Here is an 11,724-nt window from a genome sequence, read left to right on the forward strand (position 1 = left end):
TTTGAAACTCTATCTTCAAAAATTTCACCCTTATCTTCAAAAATAAACTAAAGATGCAATCATAAATTTTTTTTCAAAAAAAAAAAACAAATATACTTTAACAATTATTTAATTATATATCAGATATAAAAATTTTATACTTGCAACTAGGTGTTTTGTTCGCACATGCGGGCATAATCATCTTACGAATACTTATTATTTAATATAATATATAAATTTAATATTAGTATAATTAAATGCGTGTTTTACTATATATAAAACTCATTACGGGTTTTTTGAAAATTAATAAATATTCAGTTAAAAACTAATAATAAATCAATGACCTATATAAAAGCTTAAAACCTAATAAAATATGATAAATAAGAAAATAAAATTTTTAATATAACATATAGATTTAAATATTATTAAATCAAAATTCGTTTTTAATTATATATAAAATTCATTACGGATATTTTTAAATTAATAAATTAGTAATTTAGCTAAAAATTGTTAATAAATCACTGACTAAGCTAAAACCTAATAAAAACATGACAAATAAGCTAAATTGACTAAAATCATGGAAAACATGACAAATAAGCAAAATTAAAATAATTATATATCTAGTTAAATATTTATAGTTATATTATTTAAATTAATAAATTATGGATTCAACTAAAAATTATTAATAAATTAATGACTCAGCTTAAACATAATTAAAACATGACAAATAAGTAAAATTACTTAAAATTATGAAAATCATGACAAATAAGCTAAATCACTTCATAAATAATAGTATAGATAGATAATCCAGCGAGAAGAATTGACACATAAATGTTTTGCTTTTCATTGTATCAATTTTGTAAAATTTTACGTCAAGCGTTGCTAGTGGCTTGGAATTTACAACAGAAAATTTGAATTATACTAGTGACCATCCCAGCCCAGTCAATAGTATTTGTGGTTTTAATACCAACAATTAAGAACCCAATTGAACCATGTAACATGAACCGACATAATGTTCCAGAAAAAAGACGACTTTCTTTTGCTAGTATCATTCACGTTCAGACCCGAACCAGAGTCTTAGAAGACCAGACAGGAATCTCTGAGTCTCTTAGCTTTTGTGTCCTCTTAGAAAGATAATATTGTTTTTCTTTTGCTTTTACTTCAGAAGCAATTTAACTCAATTCTTAATTTTGAGGATAACTGGTTCCTGATTTAGAGAAGAACTACAAGGAAACTGGTTATTTGTTCAAATGGAATCGGTGGTGAATAAGATGGAGCAGAAAATGAGATCTGGATGGTCGGTGGAGAAGAAGAAGAAGAAGAAGAAGGAAAAAGACTTGCAGGAAGAAAGGTGGTTCTTAGAGAACGGAAGCATTTTGTTAGAAAAACTTACCGCTGATTGTAATGGTAAATCCGTTCCTTTACGCACCTTTTCTTCTGACCAGATCCTTAAAGCCACCAATAACTTCGACTCCAGCTGTTTCATCGCCTTCGAGGGGCTTCACACGTGGTGGTACAGAGGCATCATCGAAAACAGAACTTACATGATCAAAAGGTACCTTGTGGACAAAGGTACAGAACACAAAGTGGCAGAGGTTTACAATGACTTTGTCTTGTCTGCTCGGATGAGCACCCACAGCAACTTTCTCAAACTACTAGGATGCTGTTTGGAGTCTAGTTACCCTGTTCTTGTGTTTGAAGATGCACAACATGGGGTTTTGAATCAGCGAGGAGGTGTTATGGTTAACTGGGAGGAATCTTTTCTGCCATGGAATGTTCGGTTAAAGATTGGTAAGGAGATTGCAAACGCGTTATCTTATCTTCACACGGCGTTCCCTAAGATCACAATCCATAGAGATGTTAAGCCAACACATGTTTTCTTGGACAAGAACTGGACTGCCAAGTTGTTCGGCTTCTCACTCTCTATTACATTACCTGAGGGAAAAACAAAAAGCGCAACTGTTCCAGTGGTGGGGACATCCGGGTACATCGACCCATCGTACCGTGTAACAGGTTCGGTAACAGAATATACTGATGTGTACAGCTTTGGAGTCTTTTTGCTGGTTCTTCTCAGTGGCAGACCGGTGTTCTTCACCGATTATTCTAATGGCAAGCGAGAAGGAGTTACTGGCTACGTGAAAGGCTTATATGAGAAAGACAAGCTTGATGAAGTGATTGATACAAAGATGGTGAAAGACATGACAAGTGGTCAACGGTTTCAAGTGGAAGCATGTGTTGCACTTGCTCTGAGATGCTGTGAGAAGATAGATGAATATAGGCCAAAGATGATCGAAGTAGCTAAAGAACTCAAGCGGATTCAGACATCATTTTAGAGTTCTTCTCTGTTCTTGGACTATGAAGCCAAGTTTCAAATTTCATACCTGAATAAAGAAAATTATCTCAGGGAAGACGATTAAATAATCTGTTACATAATTTTAGTTGTAACGCTTAAGTACTATGTTCTATTCTACCTTCTGTCCTTAGTGTTTATAAGCTTCAATGAAGTTTCATATGTTTTCTTTGCAAGTTGCAGCATTGCTTGTGACAGAATATACAGATATGTAATGATATACTTTGGAGTCTCATTGATGGTTCTTCTCACTGGTAGATTAGTTGACGTTACAGGATCTATAATGTCTATGTCGTAGGTATTCTTTACATCCAACGTAGATTTACAGTATTTCACTAAGTCGGGAAAACCTTAAGCTTCATTTATGGTTTTTTTTTTGTTGCTTCTGAAATGAAGTGTGGTGAAGGAAGAAGGAGATGATGATCATAGACAAAACTGACACGAAATCTCACAAAACGTGTCAATTGTCATGCCATTCCATAGATGAAAACCAAGAGAAAAGTCTTTGTTATCTGTTCTATACGCTAACAAGTTGACAATTAACATTAAAGAACCAATTCTATCTTTTTCGTTAGAATATTTAATTGCGATAAGATATGGTAAATGGTTTATGCCTCTTCCAGTAAGGTTTATTCCATCATAATTTCAGGTCATCAAGACCATGTCTAGGTAAACCATCATCTTCTTTGTTCTCAAAATCAAAAATCATATTTATCTTTTGTTGTTGCAAGGAACTCAGAGGAGACCAACACGTTTCTAGCTTTGATTCTCTGTAAGCGTTTCTTCCTTAGACCATGTTAAAAAGAAAAAATCTTAAAGAGTTGACTACTGTTGTATCCATCCACTATGTTGATCTAGATTATATTCTTTCAGCACCATCACCGCTTTAATACAATAAAATTTTAATATTCCCATAACTCCATATCATAATCTTGAAAAGAACTAGTGTTTTCTTTGAAGATCTGGAGTTTAGAATCTAAGATAGATATGGATGGGGAAGAGATAGAGCCTTGGGCTCGTGCATCAGGAGGATGTAGTCACACTCATAGTTGCAATCCTCCAGGACCAGAGGATGCTTCTCACTCACACACATGCTTCCACACTCACACTCATCTCATCATCCCTGTATAATATATAACTTACTTTCTATTTTATTTTTATACAAGTATATATGGTCTGATGAAATTTGAAAGGATTGTTTATAGATTATAGGACTATTCATTTTGTAACAGGATTCGCAAGAGAATGACCATTCTGACAGCAGCAACAAGAGGCGGCCATGTGGGAACAGAGAGGCAGTGAGAAAGTACAGGGAGAAGAAGAAGGCTCGCACGGCATACCTTGAAGACGAAGTCAAGAGACTGCAATCTATGAATGAATTCTTGCTTAGAAAGCTTCAGAGTCAAGCAATTGTGGAAGCTGAAATCATCAGACTCCGGACTCTTCTGGCAGAGATGCAGAAAACAATTGATGATGAACTCGGTGGTTTCTCGTTTCAGAAGCAATGCAACGGTTCTGGCTTTGTGTTCAAAGAAGGTGATGTATCTTTCTGTTTGGCTTACTAGATAACATATAAGAAGATGAATATATGTGGAAAGTGGAAGAAATAGTAAATAGCATACATACATATATATGCGACGTTGGTGATAGCTGCAAAATGGAATAGGGCCGGAAAAAAATGTTGAATAATCTTGAAATGTTGAAAAACTAGTTTTTGAGGTTGGTGATTTTTCATTATATTTTTATATATGCATCATCATATATACAGAACTCATCTTTCAGAAACAAACAAGAAAAATGTTGAAATTTGATGAATGTTGTGAATGGTATAAGTAACAATATTGAAAAAGGAGACGAGCATGGCCATTCTTTTTTCTTAAATTGTCTGTTGAGATTAAGTTCTATTTGACCTAGGCCAGATTGATCATAACACAATCTCAATCTTGTGTAATAACACAGATGGATGCAACGTAGCAACAAGGAATATGATTTGCGAAGTGGCAAGAGTAGAGTGCGAGGAGGGCAAAACACTTCATGAACCTATTCATTCTTTTGTTCCCCATTCACCACCATTCTCACGTTAAGGCTTTCCACAGGTTGTGGTATAGTGTATATCTATATATATACATACATTTACGGGTTTTATTAGGGCATAGAGGTTATACTCCAAAACAGTTAACAGCTACACAGATTGCAGCTTATTTCACATATGTCTATTTTGTTGGTACCAAAACATATTTGATTAGATGTAATTTGATATGGAATGATAAGGATGAGGAGGATTGTAGGTGTATGTATGATGATGATTGTGGGCTTGAAAGATCTTTTGGGGTCCATATTTAGATTTTCTGTGTGTGGGCATGGTGAAAACCCAAAAACACAAGGATAAGGTATGCATCATACATGTGAGTCTATGATAATCCGTTGGTGTGGACTGCCCCAATCATTGTATTTTTATTCAATTTGCTTCAAACCATTTTCACATAATAATCATTATCCCATGTAAAATTTAACATGGGAATCAAATATTTGTGGATGGGACAATGATAAGTGCCGCAATGTTAGATTTTTGGAGGTAATTATTTAGCATAGCTCATAATAATAAATAATATTGAAGGACATAACATAATCATAGAATGAGGTGTTAGGTGCCTTGGCTCTTGTGACTGACTACTAGACCACTGCTTTTAACACCCAAGAATAACTATTATAATTATTGATTTTCCGTTGTGGGGTCATTCTTCTTTTACAAAAGGTCCTTTCGAAATTTAAAACTTTGAAAAATACAATTCTTTTGACCCTACATTAGTTTAGAACAATGATGTCTTTTCATCTTTAATTCTACCCTCTCATGTATACAACAAAATAATAGTTTGAATATTTCATTTTAAAAAAGTTGAGTGTGAAAGTAAATGCTAAGATATTATATAGTCCTTATTATATAACAATATCAAATATGTTAGTTTCCATTGCTTCAATGAGAGACCTTTGGAATTGGTCAATACATCTTAAAGTGTATAGACGCCAGATTTTTTTTTTTTTTGCCATCTTAGATATTTATATATATACATCCAAAAAATATGACCAGAGTTTACAAAACAGCCATAACATCTAGGCTAAAGAACATCAAGCCTATCTCTATTGTCATTATGAAAAACCTCAGAACACCAAATAGGCTGGCCTCTAGCGACATAAGATTGGAACCGACGATCTAGCACAGCACTAGTGGCAATCAGATGCGCTCCTCTATTCGCCTCATACGATTCAGCTAACATCTTCCACTCCAAAAAATCCCTTAGAATACTTCTGAGTTCAAATACTTTAAACTTGAAGGAAGGCCAATCACTAGGCTTGTTAATTGCATCAACTAACATCCTTCCTTCAACCGCAAAGTATACCATCCTGAAACGATGACACCTCATGCTCTCGATAGCCCAAGCCACACTAAGAAATTGGGCATCATCTTTGGATTCCACATTCCCAAAAGACCTGCGACTATGCAGTAAAACCGTTCCTCTTGAATCTCTTACCACCCATGCAGCTCCTGCAATTTTCTTTTTGTACTCCCACTTAAATCCAATATTGCATTTGACAAAGTTCTCCGGAGGCCTTTTCCAAGCAGCAGACGCTTGAATCAATCGATTCCTATTATCATCTGTACTCCTTCTCTCCAAACTCTGAGCTGCATACCATTGAGAGGCTTCCTCCTCTGCTTTAGTACAAACTTGTACACTTTCAAAGAGAGCCCCTTCAAACAACAGGTTATTCCTATTTTTCCACAAATACCAAAGGACCCATGGAAAATTTCTGGTAGCTTCAAACACATGTTTCTTTGTTTCCCAAAAGGAAATGAGGTAGTTCACATTCGCAAAGATCGAAAAGCTGTCAAAACCAGCAGGAGGTGAAGGAAACCGTGTCATAGCCCAAACTTGTCTTGCAAAGGTACAAGAGAACAAAACATGATTAATAGATTCCCCAGTCTGTCCACATGTCTGACATTCCAGATCACACTTCATTCCCCTGTCCCTAAGCCCATCAAGCACAGATAAAGCACCAGACAATGCTTTCCAAATGAACACTTTCAGCTTTGATGGAGCCAAAAGGTTCCAAACACGATCCTTGAGGGGATTAAGGGAGGGAAGCACTTGCTGATCCCTTATCAATTCTACATTCTTCATGGTAAAAGCTAACTCATACCCAGACTTTACTGAATATAAGCCACTTTTTGTATGTCTCCATACCCAAGAATCATGTTCAGAGATCACCGGCTGGTTCTTCTCCAAAATCATCATATCTCGAGGTACAAAGAGCTCACTCAATTTCCTCCTGCTCCATCTTCTTGTATGGTAATTGATAAGTTCTGACACTTGTAACTCAACATTAAAGAACCTTTGTTTTCGTAATGGGGGCCTACAAATTCCATTATCATCTTCCAGCCATGGATCAGTCCAAACTTTGAGCGAAGATCCATTCCCCACAGCTACCTTGAGACCTTGAACAAGAAGATCCTTTCCTTCTAAGACACTCCTCCAGGCATAAGACGGTCGTTTGCCCAGCTGAGCTTTAAAAAAGCATGTCCCTTCAAAATATTTCCCTTTAAGAACCTGCGACATCAAGCAACTTTCAAGATTAATAAGTCTCCAAGCTTGTTTGGCTAGGAGAGCCTTATTAAAACTCTCTAGATCCTTGAATCCCATCCCTCCTAAGTCCTTCGGTAGACACATCTTCTCCCAGCTTATCCAATGGATTTTCCTTTTATGCTCCACTGCACTCCACCAGAAATTGGCCAAAGCACTTGAGAGAGACGTAATCACCGTTTTCGGGATCTTAAATACCGACATTGCAGATACCGGAAGCGCTGAAGCGACAGCTTTTATCATCACTTCTTTTCCAGCTTGAGATAAAGTTCTCGCATGCCAACCCGAAATCCTTCTTCCCATTTTCTCTTTTAGATAGGAGAAGAGCTTGACCTTAGATCCATTGAAGCAATCTGGCAATCCCAGGTACTTAGCCTCCCCCCCTTCTGCCTCAATCCCTAGAATATGTTTGACTCTGATCTTATTCTCTTCCCGCACTGATTTACCAAACATAATCGAAGATTTCTGAGGATTGATAACCTGACCGGTGGCCGCTCCATACCTTCCCAAAATATTCATCAGCACATTACTCTGCTCCTCATTCGCTTTACAGGAGAAAAGACAGTCATCTGCGAACAAGAGATGATGAATTGAAGGGCCCTGCACTCCAAATTTCATCCCAGAAATGCTTTGCCTTCTCTCAGCATTAGAAAGTAAGTGAGGTAAACCTTCTGTGCATAAGACAAAAAGGAAAGGAGACAGGGGATCTCCTTGACGAAGTCCCCTTTGAGGCTCTATCATTCCGTGCGGCTGATCATTAATTAAGACAGAATAAGTGACAGTGGTAACACAATTCATCACCCATTGCACCCATCTCAAATCAAATCCAAGTGCTAGCAGAACTGACCGCAAGTAACCCCATTCCACTCGATCATGCAACTGATGATTGAATAGAGAAATAATAAGCGGTATTGCAAGTTGCAACAGTACTAATTAAAAAACTAAAGCGTCACAAATAAATCAATTAAACAAAGAAACAGTAGCAGAGATTAAGCTGGGTAAGATGATAATTTGGATAGCATGTTTTATGTTTCCTGATTACTCTATCTTAGATGCAAATTTAATTACAAGTAGAATAAAACAATTTAGAAAGAGATCTTGAGGGGCTTTATTTCCTTTAATTAACAAAAGAGATTAAGCTAACTTAAATGTGTCCCTACGTAAGATAATGATGAATTGAAAGGGACTGTAGGAGAGGATGTCAAAAAAAAAAAAAAAGAAAGGGACTGTAGGAGAGAGTGGAGACCCCAGCGTTACAGCTGGTCTGCATATCAATAATCAATCACCGGCGCGTGCATAGTACGTCCCAACGTATGGCGCGTGAATGAAAAAAATTGTTCTGTCAGAGAACGTGCAATGCAACCATTTTTTGTTTTTGGGCTTTTAAAACAGTTTACGCTCTCTCTTCTTTCTCTCTCTCTCTTGAACTCGTGAAAGACCAGCCAGAGAGTTTATCTCCTGATCTCAAATTCAGAAGAACCTTACGCATAACTCAGATCTGTTCTCACCATGCATACACAGTTAAAGTACGTACACCGTCTCCCTCTCACTCTCTAGAGAGATTAAACTTTCAATTTCGATGATGAAATCTCTACATGATGACACATCTCTCTTCAACTATTCCCAAAGAAGCAGTAACCGTCAGTCATCTGCACAAGTTACACTCTTCTAGTAATAATTGTCCTCCACATATGTTGATCATTTTGACTTTTTCTAGTAATTTCTTTTTACTTTTTCTGGTAATTTTTTTTGACCGCCCTTTTCAAGTAATTAAATTTACTTTTTCTTCCTCAGTCAATCTAGTAACGCTTACTTTGAAAGAAACAACATACAAGAATCTTATTTGTTTCTATGTAAGATTTCCAGCATGCAAAAAAAAAAACTTTCTTTTATTCTATTAACCTAAAAAAGTTTTTTATCTTTCCCTTATTTTCTCCAACTCTTTTTCTTAAAGTGTTGATTGTTTCTTGTTTCTTCTATTCTTCTAGCTGTAACTTATAAGCACGCGAGAAGAAAATAAATAACCTTTTCTACAGTTTCTACATTTTAAAGATTCATTTTTTTTTGTTCTTTACTGGTTTTGTCTCGCAGGAAACAAAGGTGAAAAATCATGGTGAAGGTAGTATTATATAGATAGGTTAACTTGTAAAAAAAACCATTGGAACTAAAATCCAACACAAGAAACCAGAGAGACCTCTTAACGACAACAACCTCACTATACACAAGACAACAAACACTCTCTCTACAAAAGTATCACTCTTCCTTCTTCTTCTTCTCTCTACTCTTATTCAAGAGAGAGATAAAAAAAGCCATGGATGGGTACGAAGCAACTAGGATTGTGCTCTCTCGTATCCAAGCTTTAGACCCAGAAAACGCATCAAAGATAATGGGTCTCCTTCTTCTTCAAGACCACGGTGAGAAAGAGATGATAAGGCTAGCCTTTGGTCCAGAGACTCTTGTCCACTCTGTAATAGCGAAAGCCAAGAAAGAGTTAGGTCTCATGAGCTGTTCAAGACCTTCTTGGAGTCAAGAGGAGTTGATTAGCCCTAGAAACAACAACAACAACAACAACCGTGGCTCTTCTCTCAACCCTGCTTCTTTGCCCTTCTACGCTAATGGAGCAAGATCTTCTAAGAACTTGACCAACGAGTTCGAGTTCATGGATGATGTTAACCCAAGAAGTGACTTTTTGGGGTCTGTGCATGCAAGAAGTGGTAGCTGCGTTTTGGACGGTTTAGGGTATGGTGATTCTGATTTAGGGTTTGGAGGTGTACCCTGTTCTTATTACGCTAGAGGCTTCTGCAAGAACGGAAGTAGCTGCAGATTCGTTCACAGTGAGGGAGGAGCTGAGTTAGTTGGCTCTCCAAGCAGAATCGAGCTTCTTAGGTCTAACTCGGTACCTCCAAGACTTGCTCATCACTTCATGACTCGCTCTTTCTCTCCAAAAGGAGTAAACTTGCAGAGCAGCGATGCACAAAGGTTCGAGCCTTTATTCAACTCTTTTTCTTTGTGTTTTTTATTTATTTATAAATCTTGTGTAAATTTATGTGCAGAGCTGCTGCTGCTGCTTTGATGATGGGAGATGATTTTCAGAAGCTTGGGAGATGGAGGCCTGAGAGGATTGATCTCTCTGCTATGGCATGTCCAGCTTCAAGACAGATCTATCTGACATTTCCTGCCGACAGTAGGTTCAGGGAGGAAGATGTGTCCAACTATTTTAGGTAGTGCTTGAAAACACAATTAGACAGACCTTCTCTTTAGTCTTAATATATGTTCTTGTGTGACTTAAGCTGTTGTTATGGTGGGTAATAGTACTTTTGGACCAGTTCAAGATGTGAGGATACCATATCAGCAAAAGAGGATGTTTGGGTTTGTGACATTTGTTTACCCTGAGACTGTCAAGAGCATTCTCGCCAAAGGGAACCCTCACTTTGTGTGTGACTCAAGGGTTCTTGTCAAGCCTTACAAGGAGAAAGGCAAAGTCCCTGACAAATACAGGTACGTAACTAGTTGTCATAGTAGTGATAAACTCTCATACTTGGGACTGATTGTCCCTTGAATCCCTATGTTTACTTCACTTTTATCCTTTCTTGTAGAACAAACCAACCAACAGAGCTAGAATTGTCCCCAACAGGCCTTGCTTCAAGCCCCAGAGATGCTATAGGTAAACAAACACTTAAGCTCTGTCTTTTGGAGCTTAGTTGGTGAACCTTTTGCTTGTGGCGCAGGCGGGAGAGGGTTTTATAACAACACCCAAGATGTTTTGTGGGAGAGTAAGTTTGAAGAAGAGATTCTTGAGCTTCAGAGCAGAAGGCTTATGAACATGCAGCTTCATGACGTCAAGAAGCATTTCCAACTCAATTCCCCTACACACATTCATTCCCCAAATCCTTTTACCCAAGCACTCGTGTCTCCACGCCCATTACCGGTTAAAGCAGGAAGAGAGATAGGGAAAGGAAGTTCCAAGGAAGGATCTGATGATGACACAATGAATCTACCAGAGAGGTAGGTTTGCTAATAAACAATGTATTGTTTATGTATTTTGAAGCTGTGAGGTTGAATAGTAAGTTTTTTTTTTGGATTGGTATAGGTTGGAGGATAGCTTGCCGGATAGTCCATTTGCCTCGTCCACACATCATTTGGTTATGTTTGGTGAATCTACAGACAACAATGGATCGGATTTGTGGTCGCCTTCTTCAGACAATGATGATAATTCTACTCCATCTACACTCTCTGATTCCAACTCTTTCAACTGCCAAATGCCTAGGTTTGGAGATTTAACCACGGTATTGTGTCCTCTATCAAGTAAATGGTATTTAACATTGCTTTCATGAATCTAAATAGGTTACTGCCTATTGGGATGTTGCCCGGTAGGGGTGGACCGGCCTGTCGTGTCGGGATATAAACAGGTAGAAAGAGTATATTAATGGATGGTGAACACATAGAGCAAGAATCTTGCTAGGATAATCATTTTGTTTCTCTGTTGTTTTTGCAGGAAGAGAAGTAAGAAAAACTGATAATATAGAGACCTTTAATAACCAAAGATGCAGAGGTGTAAAATATAAAGCAGGAAATTTAATGTAAGAGATAGAGAAGAAAAAGAAGGATGATTGCTTTGCCATTTCTCTAGTATTAATGTGTAATGTGATGGACCACAGAAAATGATGTAATATGATATGATATATAAATATATAGGACAAGAAGTGTAATCTCTCTAAAGATTTACAAAAGAAAGACATTGCAATTTGGGTTTGACAA

At 37.2% G+C, this 11,724-nt stretch overlaps 3 protein-coding genes across 8 annotated transcripts; all 3 read left to right on the plus strand.

Moving 5' to 3' along the window:
* Positions 1-566: 566 nt before the first annotated feature.
* LOC103863499 (non-functional pseudokinase ZED1) lies at positions 567-4,056 on the plus strand. Of its 4 annotated transcripts, none has more exons than XM_033289833.1 (2): positions 567-3,101; positions 3,290-4,056. In XM_033289833.1, the coding sequence occupies exon 1, from the start codon at positions 1,230-1,232 to the stop codon at positions 2,310-2,312; it is 1,083 nt and encodes a 360-aa protein (XP_033145724.1). In that variant the 5' UTR covers positions 567-1,229; the 3' UTR covers positions 2,313-3,101; positions 3,290-4,056. The 4 variants fall into 4 exon arrangements, with proteins under 4 accessions (XP_033145724.1, XP_033145725.1, XP_033145727.1 ...); XM_033289834.1 differs by having other exon boundaries at positions 567-2,998; positions 3,061-4,056; XM_033289836.1 differs by having other exon boundaries at positions 567-2,998.
* On the plus strand, positions 2,824-4,665 carry LOC103863498 (basic leucine zipper 24). 3 transcript variants are annotated; one of them, XM_018658137.2, is made up of 5 exons: positions 2,824-2,998; positions 3,061-3,101; positions 3,290-3,454; positions 3,562-3,865; positions 4,289-4,665. In XM_018658137.2, exons 3-5 carry the CDS (start codon positions 3,317-3,319, stop codon positions 4,411-4,413), a joined length of 567 nt encoding a protein of 188 aa, XP_018513653.1. In that variant the 5' UTR covers positions 2,824-2,998; positions 3,061-3,101; positions 3,290-3,316; the 3' UTR covers positions 4,414-4,665. The 3 variants fall into 3 exon arrangements, with proteins under 3 accessions (XP_018513653.1, XP_033145728.1, XP_018513654.1); XM_033289837.1 differs by having other exon boundaries at positions 2,861-3,101; XM_018658138.2 differs by lacking the exon at positions 3,061-3,101 and having other exon boundaries at positions 2,869-2,998.
* A 3,683-nt stretch (positions 4,666-8,348) lies between these two features.
* On the plus strand, positions 8,349-11,724 carry LOC103863500 (zinc finger CCCH domain-containing protein 46). Its single transcript, XM_009141244.3, has 9 exons — positions 8,349-8,492; positions 9,058-9,945; positions 10,020-10,187; positions 10,279-10,464; positions 10,563-10,630; positions 10,695-10,971; positions 11,057-11,233; positions 11,311-11,375; positions 11,462-11,724. The coding sequence occupies exons 2-8, from the start codon at positions 9,278-9,280 to the stop codon at positions 11,369-11,371; spliced, it is 1,605 nt and encodes a 534-aa protein (XP_009139492.1). The 5' UTR covers positions 8,349-8,492; positions 9,058-9,277; the 3' UTR covers positions 11,372-11,375; positions 11,462-11,724.

Source organism: Brassica rapa, chromosome A04, assembly GCF_000309985.2.
Source record: "Brassica rapa cultivar Chiifu-401-42 chromosome A04, CAAS_Brap_v3.01, whole genome shotgun sequence".
In the NCBI taxonomy this organism is placed as follows: domain Eukaryota; kingdom Viridiplantae; phylum Streptophyta; class Magnoliopsida; order Brassicales; family Brassicaceae; genus Brassica; species Brassica rapa.